We start from the raw sequence: 21,837 nt of genomic DNA on the forward strand, positions 1-21,837 counted from the left end.
AGTGTTTAGATTGTAGGGCGCAATAGACCGGGTTTTTGTCCACTCTACTCGACGGATTCGTGTACCAAAACTCGATCTCGCTAGCCAAAACCCGCAAGATTGAAATGCTCAAAATCTCTATTACCCGAGACTGATATATGGTGTATGGTTGAGTGTCCAGCTGAAGCTATATATTAGATAATAGCATTGGTATTTATAGTATAGCTGATAATAGTATTGGTATTTATAGTATAGCTGATGATAGTATTGGTATTTATAGTATAGCTGATAATAGTATTGGTATATAGTATAGCTGATAATAGTATTGGTATATAGTATAGCTGATGATAGTATTGGTATTTATAGTATAGCTGATGATAGTATTGGTATATAGTATAGCTGATGAGGGTATTGGTATTTATAGTATAGCTGATAATAGTATTGGTATATAGTATAGCTGATGATAGTATTGGTATTTATAGTATAGCTGATGATAGTATTGGTATATAGTATAGCTGATGATGGTATTGGTATTTATAGTATAGCTGATAATAGTATTGGTATATAGTATAGCTGATAATAGTATTGGTATATAGTATAGCTGATGATAGTATTGGTATATAGTATAGCTGATAATAGTATTGGTATATAGTATAGCTGATAATAGTATTGGTATATAGTATAGCTGATGATGGATTTGCCTATGATTTGTTGTTTGTTTGTAGAACAGTTCAGGCTATATTGACAGTTGATGTGCGATACTTTGATCCAATATGCAATACTTTGATCCAATATGCAATACGTTGTTCTAATGTGTGATACTTTGATCTGATATGCAATACTTTGATTTAATGTGCAATAGTTTGGTCTATTGTGCGATACTTTGATGCAATGTGCGATACTTTGATCCAATATGCAATACTTCGATCCGATATGCAATACTTTGATTCAATATGCAATACTTTGATCCAATATGCAATACTTCGATCCGATATGCAATACTTCGATCCGATATGCAATACTTTGATTCAATATGCAATACTTTGATCCAATATGCAATACTTTGATCCAATATGCAATACCTTTTCTAATGTGCGATACTTTGATCTAATATGTAATACTCTCTGTCTAAGATTAAGCAGTTAGGGATAACCCTTACTAAACAATTGTTATTATACTCATGTCTATGTATGGATACCGTGTCTATGTATGGATATCGTGTCATGTATGGATACCGTGTCTATGTATGGATACCGTGTCTATGTATGGATACCGTGTCTATGTATGGATACCGTGTCTATGTATGGATACCGTGTCTATGTATGGATACCGTGTCTATGTATGGATACCGTGTCTATGTATGGATACCGTGTCTATGTATGGATACCGTGTTTATGTATGGATACCGTGTCTATGTATGGATACCGTGTCTATGTATGGATACCGTGTCTATGTATGGATACCGTGTCTATGTATGGATACCGTATCTATGCATGGATACCGTGTCTATGTATGGATACCGTGTCTATGTATGGATACCGTGTCTATGTATGGATACCATGTCTATGCATGGTAACTGTACACGTTTTACACGGCTTACACTTTTTTATGTAATGGTTGTAGTAGAATGTATAAATAAATAGTTTTGTCCTGAGAAGCCTTAATTCATGTTACTAACTTGCCAGCTTGTCGCGCACGGAAAGCTGATAACCTATTGTGATTAGACTAATTTTCATAAAAGGTGATAAGATAACTCCCTAAACAGTAACGGGTTAGTTTATGGTCTAATAAGATGGTAAGATAATTTTTTTTGTCTTGTTTTTTTCAGATCTTCCCAATAGTTTAGAGGAAAGAAAAGCATCGGCAAGTCCCATGGCTTGTGAGCATCATTCGGCTGACTCTGGCCTCTCTGCGCAGTTTGATGATGACTTGGATGAGGATGCGCTCATGGAGCTGGCGACAGCAAAACCTGAGAAACGGTTTGTCTTATTATTTCAACATTTTGATAACTATCGTAGATTGCGTGGGGCAAATTTGCTTTATCGCAGTAGGCACAAACTTTCACTTGCGAATGTCTATCCTAGACTATAAGTAGAGGCTGTTTCAAACCTCATTGAAATCTTTATCGCTGCCGCAGAATAAGCTGCCTCTATTGCTGCCAGAGAATAAGCTGCCTCTATTGCTGCTAGAGAATAAGTTTTCTTCATTGCTGCCAGAGGATAAACTACCTCTATTGTTGCCAGAGAATAAGTTGCCTCTATTGCTGCCAGAGAGTAAACTGCCTCTATTGCTGCCAGAGAATAAGCTGCCTCTATTGCTGCCAAAGAATAAGCTGCCTCTATTGCTGCCAGAGAATAAGCTGCCTCTATTGCTGTCAGAGAATAAGCTGCTTCTAGTGCTGCCAGAGAATAAATTGCCTCTATTGCTGCCAGAGAATAAGCTGCCTCTATTGCTGCCAGAGAATAAACTGCCTCTATTGCTGCCAGAGAATAAACTGCCTCTATTGCTGCTAGAGAATAAGCTGCCTCTATTGCTGCCAAAGAATAAGTTGCCTTTATTGCTGCCAGAGAATAAGCTGCGTCTATTGCTGCCAAAAAATAAGTTGCCTCTATTGCTGCCAGAGAATAAGTTGTCTCTGTTGCTGCCAGAGAATAAACTGCCTCTATTGCTGCCAGAGAATACGTTGCCTCTATTGTTGTCAAAGAATAAGCTGCCTCTATTGCTGCCAAAGAATAAACTGCTTCTATAGCTGCCAAAAAGTAAGCTATTTCTATTGCTGCCAGAGAATAAGTTGCCTCTATTGCTACCAGAGAATAAGCTGCCTCTATTGCTGCCAGAGAATAGTTGTCTCTATTGCTGCCAGAAAATAAGCTGCCTCTATTGCTGCCAGAGATTAAGTTGCCTCTATTGTTGCCAGAGAATAAGCTGCCTCGATTGCTGCCAAAGAATAAGCTGCCTCTATTGCTGCCAGAGAATAAGCTGATTCTATTGCTGCCAGAGAATAAGCTGTCTCTATTGCTGCCAGAGAATAAGTTGTCTCTATTGCTGCCAGAGAATAAATTGCCTTTATTGCTGTCAGAGAATAAGTTGCCTCTATTGCTGCCAAAGAATAAGTTGCCTCTATTGCTGCCAGAGATTAAGCTTCCTCTATTCATGAGTGACAATCAAGTCAATTCACTCTGGTGACAGCAGTGTGACATTAATCAATTGACTGGAGTGGAAATCAAACGGTGTTCTAGTGATCTAGTTAAAAAGATCTGTTTGTCTGTCGCAGAATTTTTCCAAGACGAACTGCTCGCTACCTGTAATAAGTCAAGCATAACTATTTTCTGATACATTCTCAGCATGTAAAAACAGTTTTGACACAATTTCATCATGATTTGAAATATTTTGAAAAGAAAGATATAGGGGAAAAGCGTCATACTTGATTGAAACACAGTCAAATCTTGATTTAAGTAATCTTGACATGAATTTATTTGATGTACGACATAAGTGTTGAGCTAGTATTTCTTTTAAAATAATAAAGTAATGACGGCTTGAAGTCTCCTAGTGGTTATAGTGAAGAAGAAAAGGAAAGTGATGCGAGGATAAAAATATACCCTACAGGATGAATTTATTCGCGGAGTTATATTTCGCGAAAATTGCCATTTCATGAATATTCGCGGATTAATTTATTCGCTGCTGAAAACTGCTACTCTCTATGAAGAGTTAACCCTATTACTTCTACCAATAGAGTAAACCCTACGCATGCGCGCATTGCGTGTTTTATTTTCTATTTAGCTTACAACTACGGGTGGATTGTGCTAAGGTGGGACAGCTAAGCTATAAATTTTTTGCTGCGTTCAGAGGTTTTTACGAATATTCATAGATTTGGAGGCCTTTGATGAGCCAAGAATTTGTGGTAATGAGTTTTTTCAAATCCATTTACTAAATTAGTTGAATTTTACTTTGGTTCTTTGGTAAAACACAGTATTTATTTTTTCCATCCCTACCGCTTCATTATTTGTTTTAATGTGTGTGAGAGATTTTTCATCATACACGCAAGCACAATACTGCAAGGGTGGAATACTGCAATACAGCAATTATTTAATTTATTTAGTTTCCTACATATAATTTATTTTTATACAAATCTTTATATAATGTATCAGTTTTAATGCAATTATCTAGTATTTGTGACCCAGGCAGTCAGAATGTACAATCGTGCTAAAACAACATTTCTGAGTTATTTACAGATTCAAAATCAGCATTATCTGAGGATTTTAATGCAATTTAAATTTTTTAAATCGGATTATATATGCCCAGGTCATGCAAGATTTAGTAGAGAAGGTTTCACGATGAACTAAAACTGTTGTTTTGAGTTTAGGCAGGATAAGGTTGCCGATTCGTGAATCGTAAATCATGGTATTTGTTTACAAATCAAAAAGCCATAGCAACATACCACTTAATCTCAACCTATATTGATGAACTCTGGCATTCTACACATTAAAACCCTGAAAAAGATGATGGTCACATTTTTATTTAAATTTGATTGACGGTTGACCTTCCAAAGGTCAAGGTAAGGTCAGCAATATATGTGGCTAAAAGCTCACCTTCCTGGAGATTTACATTAAAAGGGTATGCTTCAAACTGGGCACTTCTCATCAAGCTATATTGCTATGACTGCATATAATGACAATCCAACGACTTATCAAAATGTTGGAAGTGTATTCAAAATTGCCCATCTATACAGAAGGTCATGGTAAGGTCAACGAAAGGTGACCACAGAGGTCATCAATATGCCGAAATATCAACCCAACTCATCAAGTGACCATTCAATCTAGAGCTATTTTTATGTAGTTTAACACTCACACATTGTAACACAGAGTACACTGCAGAGATTTATTGTAGCCCATTCAACGGGTTTGCTTGTTATATTAGTGGCAGTTTGTCCCAACACAACCATATCAAATGTGTCCTTCGGTAATCCTTGATACGCAGTTCTAATGAGGCTTATTTGTTTAGATGACATAAAACTAGTGCAGATTTCCTTACATTTGCATGTACTTATTAGTTAGATGTCAACAGCTATAATGGGAAAGTTATCAGCAGTGATAGGCTGATCGTTATTCTCTGTAATTTAATTAATTAGGATGATCGCTGTTACTCTCCTTATCGTTAGCAGCCACATATTGCGTAAGCAGCTGTATTTCTGAGGTTTCCCTATTATCACAATCCTGATCATCGCTTTCACTATAATCTGAGGCAGCCGACTTAGATTCTAAGTAGAAATACTTAGAATTACATCTAAATTATTATCTAAATTTGTGCGACGGTTTATTTTGTTTTAGCCTGAGGCGTTGAAACAGAAAATGGCCACATACACGCGCCCACTCGCAATTAGAGTCTATACTAAAGATCTTGGGTTATGACAAATTCCATAGCAACCACCGATATGGGTAGATTTAAATGGCAATTCTGGCTTTATGATTGGTCAGACACAAAAATAAACAAGACCACGTGAAAGAGCAGAGTTGAATGCACTATAAACCACTGTTTACTAAAATAGTGACGGTGAGTCATATAATAGCATATAGCACGCGTTGCGCTCTCTTGTGAACAATCCAATTACCACACGATTGTACATTCTGACTGCCGGGGTCACATTTATCATTTAGTTTGGGAACAGTGGAATGAATCAAACAAAACACAACTCAACCTGATAAGAATATTTTTGCCACCATGAAATTTTTCTGACATATGACTCTTTCAACATATGACTGTTTCAACATATGCCTGCTTCAACATATGACTGCTTCATCATATGACTGCTTCAACATATGACTGTTTCAACATATGACTGTTTCAACATATGACTGTTTCAACATATGACTGTTTCATCATACAGCTGCTTCAACATATGCCTGTTTCAACATATGACATGACATTTATAAAAACAACTTTAATATTTTTTTTAGTTGAAGAGTTTTACAATATTCATGACATTTCGCACATCTATTATTCTAGTATGAGATAGTTGAGGACAAAGAAGAGGGGTTATGAAGTTAAGTTATATAAACAGCCTGTTATCAAGATGGTGTAGTTATTTTGGCAGATAACTGCAACAGGGCTTGCAATATTTTTAATACTGAAAATAGTGCATTTATGTCATGGGAATGAATTCGTTACCTGTCGCAGAGTGAAGACGGAAATGGATATGTCTAGCAGTTGGATGAGTAGTGAAGGAGAAACGAAACCTTATGTGAGTGTCACACCAGCTGAACCACCTTCCTCCATTGCTGGCCTTCCCGTTGTTAACAAGTCTGACAGCGGCGAACAGGTGTTCAGGTTTTACTGGCTAGACGCTCATGAGGACTATTTTAAACATCCAGGTTGGTGCAATAGTAGATGGCTAACAATTTACAGGTGGGAAAGATATGTTTTAACCCATATTGAATATACTCTATAATTGCAAGAATAAGCAAGTCTTCTTGATATTTTAGCCCAACTAGTTGCACTGGTAAGCGCATTGAGTTCATAATGTATAGGTTCTATTTTATATTTCCAAAACAGACATTATTACACGCAGTATACTTACATAGAGTTATTACATGTAGTATACTTACATAGCGTTATTACATGTAGTATACTTACATAGAGTTATTACATGTAGTATACTTACATAGAGTTATTACATGTAGTATACTTACATAGTGTTATTACAAGTAGTATACTTACATAGTGTTCTTACATGTAGTATACTTACATAGAGTTATTACATGTAGTATACTTACATAGAGTTATTACATGTAGTATACTTACATAGAGTTATTACATGTAGTATACTTACATAGAGTTATTACATGTAGTATACTTACATAAAGTTATTATATGCAGTATACTTACATAGAGTTATTGGATATATGTTTTTTGTAAAGAATATGGCGTTTCATTAATAATTTATGCTTTTTTCTTTAATTATTTAGATGTGAAATGAACTTATGCCTAAATGGATAGAATTTTTTGTTTCAGAATATTTTGGCTGGATATGATGATTTCCATTGCATACTATTATCTGTTCGCTCAGCATTGTTCCGCACCTTCATATACAAAAAGAATGTATTTTTAGGTACAATCTATCTGTTCGGTAAGACAAGGAGCACTTCAGGAGATTTTGTCAGTTGTTGTGTCACTATCAAACAGATATACAGACAGATTTTTCTCCTACCCAGAGAACACGTGGGTTTTATGCCAATTCTGCTGACTAACAGTATCTATGTCTATGATACATATTGCACTGCTAAAAAGCTAAAAGGTTGATATATTTAGAGTATCGACCGTGATTAATTATTTTGGTTCCCAAGCTAATTTGGTCAAAAAAATTTCATCTTAATGCATCACCTCTCTGAACTTGTAGAAACAGGTCCCCATGTCCCCCCCCCCCAGTCTCTACCCTCCCCCCATCTCTCCTCTTCTCTCTCCCCCCCCCACCTTCTCTCCCCCCCCCTCCATCTCTCCCCCCATCCCTCCCTCATCTCTCACAATGGAACTTATAACTCTACCTATCTCTCTCAAAGTGACACATCGTACCGTAACACTAACTACGTTAACCATATCTTTCTTCCACTGAGACATGGGGGCACGACTCCTATCTCACTCACATAGCCTGGCCACCCAGCTGACTAATTTCTATCATTAATATTGTCAGTGATAAAGGCCATTGTCCGGCTGCAAGAACTCGATCAAATTGTTCTTGAGTAACATGTAGCTACATGTGCAAAAGGGTCTAGTATAACTTGTTCGTTATAGAGGTATGACTCAGCACGGAAAGAGCTGACAGATGAACCATTGGCCTTCATAGATGTATACAATGAGTTTAATCAGGAAATTGCTCCCAAGTTCAAAATTCAAAACTATAAAACTAAGGTAAGTGACTGACTACATACGGAACAATGTTTCTGTTTTTTCTATTAAGTAAAAATTTAACCCATCGCAAAAAATAAGTTACTTAAAACTCAAGCTTTTAAAAGTGTAACGTAAAACCCCAATTGGATCACCTCATTTATTTGACTGCCACTAAAGGAGAAAGGTTGAAAAATATAGTGCCACCCTTAAATTAAATCAGATTCCATAGGCATACCCCAGGTCTTTTCATCGAAGGAAACATTGTTGAACATCGTTTACATCATTTTATATATATATATATCTATATATATATCTATATATATATCTATATATATATATCTATATATATATTCTTTATATATATTCTGTATAGGTATTATTTTGAAGTTGGTGAACTTTCCAAGAGTTGGCATGATAACAGTATCAATTTTTTTTTCATTTTGCGAAAAGTTTAATATTTAAAGAAATGTTTGTACTTTTTGGGTAAACTGAACTGCATACAATTAAATTTTATAATATAAACACATACCTGGCACAAAAAGAGGAAAAAGACAATATAAACACATACCTGGCACAAAAAGAGGGAAAAGACAATATAAACACATACCTGGCACAAAAAGAGGGAAAAGACAATATAAACACATACCTGGCACAAAAAGAAGGAAAAGACAATATAAACACATACCTGGCACAAAAAGAAGGAAAAGACTATATAAACACATACCTGGCACAAAAGGAGGGAAAAGACAATATAAACACATACCTGGCACAAAAAGAGGGAAAAGACAATATAAACACGTACCTGACACAAAAAGAGAAAAAAGACAATTTAAACACGTACTTGGCACAAAAAGAAGGAAAAGACAATATAAACACATACCTGGCACAAAAAGAAGGAAAAGACAATATAAACACATACCTGGCACAAGAAGAGGGAAAAGACAATATAAACACATACCTGGCACAAAAAGAAGGAAAAGACAATATAAACACATACCTGGCACAAGAAGAGGGAAAAGACAATATAAACACATACCTGGCACAAGAAGAGGGAAAATCTGATTATATTTCTTTTGTGTATCAACCTGAACTGTTAGTAGCTGCTGAAGTGGTAATAAAGCCACACCCATTTAGTATTTCCTGTCAGCTGATATTCAAACCTCCACATTCGCTTGTATACCCTAATCAAGGCTATTACAATATTCATGAATAGAAATTTGTTCATTTTTGCAAATGATGCAGGATCCAAACGGCATCATTGACAATTGTTTTTCATATTATTTTGTGTCAAGCATAGGGAATCTAAAATCACTCAAAATTACTGAAAACAAGATGCGTGGTTCAAATTTCAGTGTTTCCTGCTGTCATCAGAGTCATTATCATTTCTTGTATTCTTTGCTCTTGCATTAAATCTTTACCTTCCATCCATTTACTTTTGTTGCAACTCTAGAAGATGACACTCTTGCTCCATGCTTTTCCTCTAATCATGCATCTATACTGTAAATCCCCAAATATTTAATCATGCATATACTCTGTAAATCCCCAAATTTTGCAGCCAAGTACGAGACAATACTCATTTGACCTCTCCGATGTCCCAACAAAAGCTGAATATTTGGAGGTTCGCTATGGGGTGAGTTGACTATTTGTTCTCCTTGCTTCTCCCCATGCTCCATCTGCCATATAAGGATTGCGTCATCATAGTGCAATAATCTTAATACATGATAAAAGTACACTTACTGCTCTACATGTTTCATGAAGCATATAAAGACCATTGTTCACTAGCTATACTAGCAATCTTAGCTATACTTGCTCGCTAGCTATACTAGCTATCGGTTCTTGCACACCACTACATCTCCATGAGGGCATGTGAAGTTGAAGATTTATGTAGCTAGTCAAAGTGTGGGAATAAGTCAGTGCATTTATGAATGGTTCTTCAACATAAAGTGATAGTTCTTAACCCTTTGAACCCTAACAGCCGGTATTCCAGCATTGCGTAGGGTGTGTCAAAAACCCTAACGGCCGGAATTCCAGCATTCACATGGTTTTGTTTACAAAAGCGTTTTGTAAATAACAGCATAAACCAATCAAATTAATTCTTGCACAGGATGTTAGACCAGAAATTTCACTTGCATTTGTAACAGTTTTCAAATATCTTTATCTGCTTCCTTCGTTATAATAACAAATTTTATTAAGATATCGCGAAAAATCCAATACGACTCGCTCGTTGGTAGGTCATAAATGATTTTGATGCAAATAAAAAAATTTATGATACTAACTATAATTTTCCGATATATTTTGAGTCATGAAATGATGAACATGTGCTCGATGGATATGATATTAATGTTTTTTACGAGTTTTTAAAATCGCATAAACTTTTATAGTTTTGGCCTGAATCATGGTGAAGTACTGTTTTTTTCTGTTTGACGACATTTGCTGTGGGTTGCCCGACTTTTTTTTACTAGTGTTTTACCAAATATCATTGCATTATTAGTACATTTAGATATATTTAGTAAAAGCTTAAAAACTTTGGATCGTTGGACAAATTGCCCAGGGTTACTCACACGCATTGACAAGAACAGCCAAGGTTCAAAGGCCAGGGTTCAAAGGCCAGGGTTCAAAGGGTTAAATTAAGCCGTGCATGTTATGTGGTGAGTGGTTAGAGAAACGATACCACTTATGGCACTCGTCTGATTAATCTGTCTTGAATCAAATGATTGCTCAGCTAAGGCTTTTCAGTTCTCTTGCTGCTAACATAAACCATGAACAAATGATATACAGTGGAACCTCTGCTTATGAAAGAATCTATATACAAAATGTTTAAGTTATGAAATGTCTTTCAGTAGAAATTTTGCTTCAATTTATATAAGGTTTTTCTAAATACAAAAGGCTTTCCGTACTTTGGCCCCCTTATTTGTTTGATGTTTTCATTCGTTTGCTTCCCGTGGTGGGTACGAATCGTCTCACTGTCTCAGTCTGTTTCATTGGTTAGCGAAAGTCAGTAAATGATAAGTGTTTTGTTTTCGTATATTGTATAATTTTGAGTTACCGTAAAACTTCTTATTGAATGCCACCTCTATTTGAAAGCCATTACGAGAGAAGGATTGAAAAATAGAGCGCCATGGCATTTAATTAGAGGTTTCATGGTATTCTATGTCACATAAAGGGTAGGACAACTTTAGTTCCTAGCGATTAAGACAAAAAAACACCCTTTTTTACCATAATCCTCTCAGTCTTTGCGATTTTCGCTTAGCCTCATCTAGACAGCCAATGGCAAAGATAAACATACCATTTTTCGTCGTTATTTCTGTTTTTCTTTTCATGTGTACTTATTCTTTGCATTATGTAATAATATGATAATAAAACCTAATATGTATTTGTTATGAGTTTTAGCCATTACGTGTATTTATAATTCATACAAATACCTCATGTCCTTACATGTGAGCCTATCTCGCATATAAGGCGATCCTAGACAAACAGCCCTGAAATTGGGGAATTTATAAGAATTTGCTTTTCCGCCGACCCTGTAAATTGTAACACGCCGTACGTACCTGTCAAAGTAAAAGATTGCGGAGGTGGAGCGCTTTTGTAGGTTTAGTACAAAACGTTTCTGATGGTGAGTTGTATAATTAACGTTTCGTGTCTCCGCTTAATTGGAAGAAAACAATCATCTGTTTCGGTTGAGCAAATGGAAAATATGTTTGCGTCTCAAACTGACCTTAGTTTCGCTTTGCAAAACAGTTTTTTGTAGCAATTTTTCCATCTCAATGATCAGACGTGTTACAGCAATGGAGCTTTCACAAATTGTAGATCAATGGACACTGATGATTATCTATTGGGTAATAGCAGTAGTGACAGCGGCTATTATTTTTTAACAGTGATAATATTGCCATAAGCTATACTAATAGTGGTAAATCTATTGACACGGAACATATTCAACTTGTCAACCACAGTGAAATGAAGAGGAAACAAAGGCGTCCAAATTCATTCTGCAACTTGTGGCTTTTTTATGGCATGAGGCGAAGTAAAATTTTAGGCTAATTTGGTCTAATGTTTTGGCATCATATGCGTCAATGTCAAATATTCAGTTTTACCGAATATTTAATTGTTTCGGTATAAAAATTTATTTGGTAGTGAAATAATTAATGATTATGGTAACCATTATTGTTGTTTTACTTTTATTAATAATGATAAGAAATGTCTCAAAATCCTTGAAATTCATCCTCTATATCACTAATCTTTGGCAAAATCTCCTAACTACCAGCAATACTATTAATGCTATTGCATGTGGCGCGCGTAAGACACATGCAGTCATGTTTATGACCAACCACAGACTGTTATTGTCGTCAAGGGGCCCTATTATCAAAAAGAGTGTGCTCCCCCCCTTTTGAGAAAAAAGCTAGACAGAAAAAGGCTAAAGGCACCGGTTCCGTTGCATTTTTTTCAATAAATCGTCACATGCAGCTTTCTTCAAGTGCAAGCCATCGCTACTGTATAAAACAAACTGCTAGTAAAAGGCTACCAGCCGTAGGCGTAGAATGGCTCGAGTTGTAGTTTTTGAAATTAAGTTAGCATAATGTCATTTTGTTTGCTGCGCTCATAGGCTGGGCTCATTAATTTGGTTACTTTCTTGCATTTCAAAATCAGCTTATATGCGGGGATGTATGGTATATCCGAGTTTAGGGGGGTTTGGAATGGATTACACCATTTGTGTGGTAATATTCGTTTCTAACAACGAAAATTGCAACTTACGAAACGGCTTCCGGAACTAATTACTTTCGTACGCAGAGGTTCCACTGTATATAGTTTGTCGGTCGGGTAAAGCTATCACACTATCACTATGTTTCCATGATGCGCAGTGCTTCGGAGTTGCGCTCTCTCCGAATCATGGAAACGGCGTCTTCGCACTGGTCAGTGCGAAGCCAGTGCAAATTCGCAGCAAGGAAACGGCAGTTCCGCAGTGGCTGCGCATAGCTCTCATGCCGTGGAAACAGATTCTTCGAGCGCCATAGACTAGTACAAAAGTTATCCTGGTTATCTTTGTTTTTGCTATTCTTCCGATATTTTTTCACTTAAATTTAATTTTGGTCTGCTCCTACGAAGATGGTGAAGTGATTACTTTCCTGGACTTTGTTATCGATACCAACACTTTTCGAAAAATAGGTGGCAAGCCCTAAAGTAACATTTCAATAATCTATTACTTATATAAATATTTATTAAAAATATATTATTTGTAAAAATTGTGTTAAGGTTTGTAAAACATTGTGAATGTGTATTGTAAATAAAAGTATAATGATGACAAAAGCATGAAAAGACCTTTTCTGACGTTCGGTACGCATGATCGATTCCATGTATCCACCCAGGGACTCGATTTATACAATTTCTCTTTTCTGGCTAATTTGCTGAAAACCACTGCGTAGCATGGAAACGTACAATCCCCTCGACTTTGGAGAGGGCTGCTTCGCAGTACTGCGCACCATGGAAACATAGTGAATAACTCATCAGTGTCATATTTCATTGACATCTATAACTAATTCTGTTTATTTTTAATGACTAAAACTGGCATGCGTATCAGTCTGACAATGAGCTCTGATGTCAGCCATGATTGAGATATCCTCTCATAATGTTTAGAACAAATTACTAGTTTCATGCTGTTGCTCGAATCAAACTAAACAATTTGTCTCGTTTTGCCATTTTCACTGTGTTTCCATGCATTTAATGGGTTCGAAGTGGCCCGCCACCAACGAATTCGTACCCATCATTTCAATGACTCTGAGTTGCACTATATAAGTCTGGCCAAGATTCGTGATGTGGTATCCTTCAAAACAAATTTGTTAAAGTGGACTCGCTTTTGGGTTACAGTCACTTTTCAATTCATGCGTAGTCAACCAGTTGCACTAACATTTTTACTGTGGTGTTCTTACGTGTTGTGCTCTTTATTACAAAGATATCAACAAAATTTATTACTTAGTATACAGGGTCTTACTTCAGAGGTCGCATGAACGATAGTCGCCTTTAGTAAGGAACCTTTTTGAAGCTGGAAAAGGTACGTCTAGAAAGAGATCGGCACCAGTGGAGTGAAAAGAATTTTCGCTTTCACTGGGGAGCTGAGTCGAGTATTATCAATTCAAATCTATCAGTAGTGAGCATTTTATGATGTTAAACTCTAACAGCGATCATCAGTGAGCAAGGGTCCACTGTACTCTACAGCAAATGCCTTCACACAAATTTAGTGAAACGAAATGATGTCAAATGCATTTAGATCTTACCATTTTTACAATTTGGAAGCGAAACAACTTTGAAACTCAAAGCGTGGAAGCACAGTGTTCAAGAGCCTCTATCTAACACAACTAGCCTTGGGATTTATTTTCAAGTGTGAATATCCAGCCCTCCCTAAAGACCTCTTTGGAGAGACCTTCAGTCACGTCTTCGGCACCAATAAGTCTTCGTTGGAATTATTTTTGCTGGAGCAGAAGATCAAAGGACCATGCTGGTTGGATATAACGCAGCCAAGTGAGTTGATTTCACTCTTCCACATCAACTTACACAAAACTTTGTTTTGTAGATTTTATCAAAAGGTATGGATATTTTTCTATCATTTGGGATTGTTTTCGATACTTGAGGTTATTTGACTGCTGGGATGTTTCAAAATTAAAATCGATCAAACTTGATCGCGGTTAAAACACTCAGAAAAATAAATACATGCCACTAGTTGCACGGCTGCCTGTCTCTCGCATTACTCAGATTGACTATTCTGTTCAAGTTGCAGCATTACATCGTCTCTATTCTGTCGGTCTCTTCGTTGAAGTGCGGCTATAGTCCTCGCTGAAGTGCGGCTATAGTCCTCGTAATAGCACTTCCTCTTGAATCTAAGTGTTTTGAGGATCTCATTCCAACTATTATTTCTCCGGACTGGGTGTGTCTACAAAAACAAAAAATTATATCAAATTGAAGCTTGATGTCTTAGCTTTATATTTATAGTATTTTGTTGGTACCTATGAGCTAAGGTCATCTTTATAGAGGTCTTTGACTCAAGTTATCACCCAGTAGCACAATCTGTTGTTTTGCTATCACCATGCCTGTTGATGATCATCATTCATAGGTCAAAAGAACAAGCCTGTTATGGAGATTCATTGAGTCTCATTACATCGGTTTGTCTCTCTAAGCTACACTTTGAGAGATAGCTTAGGCAAACGATCCTTTAACTTGCTATTTCCTGCAAGTTAAAAGTCTGCAGTCCTTTAGTATATTCAATATTTCTCATGTCGCATCTACAGTCCAACATATACAGTCTGATATATACGGTCCAACATATACAGTCTGATATATACAGTCCAACATATACGATCCAACATATACGGTCCAACATATGCAGTCTAACATTTACAATCCAACATCTACAGCCTAACATATATGGTCTAATATATACAGTCCAACATATACAGTCCAACATATACAGTCCAACATATACAGTCCCCCATATACAGTCCAACATATACAGTCCAATATATAAGGTCCAACATATACAGGCCAACATATACAGTCAAACATATATAGTCCAACATCTACAGTCCAACATCTACTGTCCAACTTATACAGTCCAACATATACAGTCCAACATATACAGTCCCCCATATACAGTCCAACATATACAGCCCAATATATAAGGTCCAACATATACAGGCCAACATATACAGTCAAACATATACAGTCCAACATCTACAGTCCAACATCTACAGTCCAACTTATACAGTCCAACATATACAGTCCAACATATACAGTCCAATATATAAGGTCCGACGTATACATTCCAACATATATAGTCCAACATCTACAGTCCAACTTATACAATCCAACATATACAGTCCAACATATACAGTCCAACATATACAGTCCAATATATAAGGTCCGACGTATACATTCCAACATATATAGTCCAACATCTACAGTCCAACTTATACAATCCAACATATACAGGCCAACATATACGGTCCAACATATAAAGTCCAACATCTACGATCCAACATATACGGTCCAACATATACAGTCCCACATATACAGTCCCACATTTACGGTCCAACATATACGGTCCACCATATACGATCCACCATATACAGTCCAACATATACGGTCCAACATATACAGCCCAACATATACAGCCCAACATATACGGTCCAACATATACAGTCCAATATATAAGGTCCAACACATACATTCCACCATATGCAGTCCAACATATACAGTCCAACTTATACGATCCAATATATGCAGTCCAACATTTAAAGTCCAACATATACGGTCCAACATATACGGTCCAACATATACGGTCCAACATATACGGTCCAACATATACGGTCCAACATATACGGTCCAACATATACGGTCCAACATATAAGGGCCAACATATAGTCTGATATACACAGTCCAACATATGCAGTCCAACATATACAACTAGGTATGTCAAAACCAAACCTCCGCTATACTTTATTGTAATTAATGGGAACGCGCACTATCCTTCAAAAGTATAAACTGTGTGCAATGGTTGCACTCTTTCCCATCGTTACACGCATTCAATCAGCAGGAGTTTGCAAGTTGTAATTCAGTTTGTGCAAAATTATACAGTCTATAATTTGAATATTTGCTCCTCGCGAGTGCATTCCCTCAAAACCTGGCTTACTTATGTTAATCAACCGGTAATCACCAAACTACAGCCTCTGAAATCAGTTTGATCCTTGAACTCTTTTCGCAAAACTTTTGAAACATGAAACTTGTACATGTAGGTTTATATAATTTACATGTTTATGCTTGAATATTATGTTCAGACTACAAGGTTATAGTCTTGCATTCGAATATCTCCTGATTGCTATGTACTTTTAATTGAAAAATTTTGAACTTTTGTATTAGAATTCTAAAAAATGTGCCATTTTTTCTTTTGGACAAAAGTTGTATTTTCGAAGCTTCAACTGCAGCTCATTCTTGAAGGACGAGGAGAGACATTTTAAAAACTAGGATTACGTGTTTTGTTTCTCCCAGTTCATCCCTTCCTTTCAGTAAGCTTCGATGACTCCTAAATCTTTTTGCTAATATCATCGTTTTTAATAGCAATTTTGGTAAATAAACATGTTGGTTCTTTTTGTTTTTCGGTCATTGCACGACCCTCACTCTTCTATAATATGGAATGTAAACCTAATTTAGCCTAATAATATTCATCAAGCCCACAGTAAAAAGGTCACAGGTTACCTCTGATCTTATCGGTGCTGAAGAAAGTACTGAAAGGATAATTTGTGGTCCAAACAGTCTTTGTTAATGTCCTTCTCGCATGTAGCCCTGGAGAAACAACAATGTAGCCCTAGAGAAACAACAATGTAGCCCTGGAGGAACAACAATCCTGCTATTTATCTGAGTATTTAACCCAAGACATTCGTCTGGCTAGTAGCTGGCTAGTAGCTTGGCGGTTTATTTGTTAAAATTGTATTGGATTTTTTTACTATATCTATATTATTTTCACTATTCTACATGTATGTGTTAAATGCGATAAATTTGCTGCTATTGAGAAATCCTGCGTGAACTGTGGGCAGCAGGTCGGGTACCCAGTAATCTGTTCATACGATGACATTGAAATTTTTTTCTCCAACATGAATACTGTTGCCATAGTTTGAGTGAAGGAATTGCTTTCAGTTTTAATGGTTGGTTCGCTTTACTATCGCTTGGACTATATAAATTGTGAAAGCTGCTAGAATCGTGCTCGCTAATAATTTATTTAGCCAATTAAAAACTTTTCGTCGACGATTTCAGTGTGCATTGGCAGCTCAGACAATTCTGTGAATTTTAGCTGAATAATTCTGTGTTTTTCATTCATTTCGTGATTTCGGTCAGAACCAACGATAAAATCGGCTCGTGTGGCCATACCTTTACATGCCAATCTGTGCTATGAAATGGTCTCCAATGGTTACCAGTGCTGTAGCATAGTGACATAATATGTGAGCTCGTAAGTCATCCAATCGTTGGCAACCTTAATTGAATTGAATATCTGTCATATTGTAGATTATATTGTCTGTATAGTAGCATGCGCTGTAATATCTTTTCACGAAGCATTTGTTTATACAGAAGCGAGTCCGTACTCAGTGAGCTGGTGCAAGTATGATGTTTTGGTGACAAACTTAAAGACTGTGTCTGTATTGACGGAGGCCGAAACATTACCAGCTCCACCCCTCGTTACCCTCACCATGAGTGTTAAGAGTGCTCACAACTCACAGTCTAACCAGAATGAAGTATGTCTAGTTCTATTCATAACAATTTTGTTTCTTATTGGAAGGAATGGCAAGGTCTGTGCACTGAATTTATATGGTTTTAAATGTTTTGTGTTTACAGTTACAGATATACCTTGAGATACGAGCTTAATGCGCTCTGGGACTGAGCTCGTATGTCAATTCACTTGTATCTCAAATCAAATTATTTTATGTAGTATAACCTAATACAGATTAATCCATTCCCATTCTCTCAAAAAACACCTAAAACAAAATATTACAATGGAAAACCATGTTTATAATTGTTCTGATTCACCAGCTACACTCATGAAGTAACTAATGCCTATCTAGTGGTCTGATCATTGGTAATTTTCACCGCTGACAATTCACCTCTGCTATGACTAAACAATCCATTACAAGAGCGAAGACTACTCATTTTGCATCTTGTAGCATTGATGCTGCGGTGTCCATGTGATGACCAGGTGTATGCTCTACTCCATTTGGTTATGAAAAGCACATGTTTCTTGTTTCCTCTGTAGGTCGTGCAGGTGGCCTGTCTGGTTAACACTGAGTATCACGTTGACAGACCATCTCCTGATAAATATTTTCACCACCATTTCTTAGCTGTCAGCAAAACTTCTGACTTGGTGTACCCTCTCAACTTGGCTGAGCAAGTGGCAGCTCAAGGAGCTCACCTCAAAATGGAAATACTAGCTTCTGAGAGGGCTCTGCTTGGCTTCTTATTGGCTAAAGTTCACAAGTATGATCCCGACATTCTTATAGGTAAATGGCATAGTCTATCACTCATCTTCATCCTAGTTCTGTTAATTGTACCAGGCAGTATAATGCAGCTCATATGACTATAGTCAAATACAGCTCATATGACTATAGTTAAATACAGCTCATTTGACTATAGTTAAATATAGCTCATATGACTATAGTTAAATACAGCTCATATGACTATAGTCAAATACCGCTCATATGACTATAGTCAAATACAGCTCATATGACTATAGTTAAATACAGCTCATATGACTATAGTTAATTACAACTCATATGACTATAGTCAAATACAGCTCATATGACTATAGTCAAATACAGCTCTTATGACTCTAGTCAAATACAGCTCCTATGACTATAGTTAAGTACAGCTCATTTGACTATAGCCAAATACAGCTCATTTGACTATAGTCAAATACAGCTCATATGACTATAGTTAAGTACAGCTCATTTGACTATAGCCAAATACAGCTCATTTGACTATAGTCAAATACAGCTCTTATGACTATAGTTAAACCATAACTGTCACGAACAACTTTTATCGTATTTTCTAGGTAAATCAGACACGCTGATTCCGATTTTGTACTCAAAATAAAGATTAGTCCACTAACCTTCAAAGTCATTTAAGCTTTTTTAAAGCGTTTCAATATCCGTTTCAAAAACAACACAATCGGCATTACAAGCTCGGCCCATAAATATGTGACGAAACCTAGCTTTTTCAGAAACGGAAGTTGGGAATGTTTAGTCCGATTTAGAATAATAGAGATGGGTGTCTTAAAACCCATTATTATCTAAATCCAGCCTGTAAAATAGTTTCAGTTTTTTATGAAAGGGATATAAACTATTTAAAATTGCTCGCAGCTTGTTACATGACGTTTAAATGGGCTGGACGCCGAGAAAAATGAGCTCAAAAAGCGCGGTTTTATCACGAGCTAGCGTTGTTATTGCGCTTTTTAAATATGCAATGCTAAATAGCTTATCTACCTTTCAGAAAAGACTGATATTATTTTTAAGGCTGAATTTAGATATTAATGGATTTTAAAACACCCATCTCTATTATTCTAAATCGGTATAAACATCCCTACGTAACTTCTGTTCCTAAAAAGCTAGGTTACGTCAAGTATTTATGGGCGGAGCTTGTTATGCCGATTGTGTTGTTTTCGAGACCGATATTAAAACGCTATAAAAAGTTCTTCATTACTCTGAAAGTTAGTGGCCTAATCTTTATTTTGATTACAAAATCGGAATCAGCATGTCTGATTTACCTAGTAAATATGATAAAAGTTGTTCGTGGCAGTTATGGTTTAAATACAACTCATATGACTATATTGTTGTAATATGTGTTTTAGGCCATGACATCAGCAACTTTGAGTTGGACTTGCTGCTAAATCGTGTGTCTAGCAATAAAGTGCCGCATTGGCACAAAATAAGCAGGCTGAAAAGGTCGGGAGATGTTCCGAGGAAAGCGGTCAGTCTGTCAGTTTATTGTAGTTTGTTGAACTTGTAGAATTCCAGTTCGAGACAAACATCGCATTAAACAACTCAGATTTTTAAATCTAAATAAAGAGTTGATTCTCATGTGATTTAGCTAGTAGCTATTGTGTATAAAGTGAACAACATATCACTAGAGTAGGTTAGTAGCTATTGTGTATAAAGTGAACAACATATCACTAGAGTAGGTTAGTAGCTATTGTGTATAAAGTGAACAACATATCATCAGAGTAGGTTAGTAGCTATTGTGTATAGAGTGAACAACATATCACTAGAGTAGGTTAGTAGCTATTGAGTATAAAGTGAACAACATATCACCAGAGTAGGTTAGTAGCTATTGTGTATAAAGTGAACAACATATCACTAGAGTAGGTTAGTAGCTATTGTGTATAAAGTGAACAACATATCACTAGAGTAGGTTAGTAGCTATTGAGTATAAAGTGAACAACATATCACTAGAGTAGGTTAGTAGCTATTGTGTATAAAGTGAACAACATATCACTAGAGTAGGTTAGTAGCTATTGTGTATAAAGTAGAGCTGCACAATGATCGCGTTAATTGAACGATTAACGCCGTTAATTAAACGATTAACGCGACTAATGCAAATAAACGATTAACTGAGTTGGGCCAATTAATCTTCAATTAAAATGCAACCGAGGTGATGATCTTGATGTGGTTCCTTTCCTTTGTACTGTTTAGTACCATACGTTATACTAACGTAGCAGGTTACTACCATTTAATTTACTAACAAATATTATGACAAGCAACACTTTCTTACCAATAAATTAAACCGCAATTATTTTGCACTCGACTATGAAAACACATTGAGTCACTAACATTAAACTTGTTTATACAATGCACAAGCGCCGTGCCAATCTAGCTGTGAGCGGCCATGTTGTTAGCTGTAAGAACATGTTTCTAGGTAATAGCAACAAAAAGTGATTTCAGTATTATTTAATACGTATCTTACAGTCTATTTTTTGTTTATTTAAAAAAAACTTTTGTAAGCAAATTATACATGTATTTTCATTTTTGAAAAAAATCACAATCATATTTCAGCTTCAGAATATTAGTATTATAAGATTGACACTTTATTGGAACATGAAAGCAGAAAAATCTCTTCCACCCTAGGTAGCGCATTTCTGTAAATTGTTGGAAGCATAAACAAGAAAGTGAAGTGCAGTATATGCCAGAAAGAAATTGCCTACCACCACAACACATCATCATTAAGATATATTTTAACTAACTCTCATCCTACCGCGCAGAAATCATCACCAGCTGTTGCAGACAATAACTACTACTACTGTCCCCTGTGAGTGGCTATTCTCTAAAGCTGGCAATATTGTATGTAGGAAGAGGGCATTTCTTTATTCAGATAATGTGAATAAACTGTGCTGCCTTAACTCTTGGCTGACTTAATTATAGACTTTCATAGATAGTTTTCATACTCATAATAATTATT

The 21,837-nt window shown here is 36.3% G+C and overlaps 1 protein-coding gene across 1 annotated transcript in view; it reads left to right on the forward strand.

Annotated features, from left to right (window-relative positions):
* LOC137405606 (DNA polymerase alpha catalytic subunit-like) overlaps window positions 1-21,837 on the forward strand; it is a 99,327-nt gene that overhangs the window by 28,892 nt on the left and 48,598 nt on the right. The window contains exons 9-17 of the mRNA XM_068091925.1: window positions 1,808-1,958; window positions 6,154-6,347; window positions 7,085-7,194; window positions 7,765-7,881; window positions 9,416-9,490; window positions 14,232-14,370; window positions 17,965-18,128; window positions 18,644-18,887; window positions 20,234-20,352. Coding sequence (XP_067948026.1) covers window positions 1,808-1,958; window positions 6,154-6,347; window positions 7,085-7,194; window positions 7,765-7,881; window positions 9,416-9,490; window positions 14,232-14,370; window positions 17,965-18,128; window positions 18,644-18,887; window positions 20,234-20,352 — 1,313 coding nt within the window. The remainder of the gene's footprint in view (window positions 1-1,807; window positions 1,959-6,153; window positions 6,348-7,084; window positions 7,195-7,764; window positions 7,882-9,415; window positions 9,491-14,231; window positions 14,371-17,964; window positions 18,129-18,643; window positions 18,888-20,233; window positions 20,353-21,837) is intronic.

The sequence above is a fragment of the Watersipora subatra genome, chromosome 10 (assembly GCF_963576615.1).
Source record: "Watersipora subatra chromosome 10, tzWatSuba1.1, whole genome shotgun sequence".
Classification (NCBI taxonomy): Eukaryota; Metazoa; Bryozoa; class Gymnolaemata; order Cheilostomatida; family Watersiporidae; genus Watersipora; species Watersipora subatra.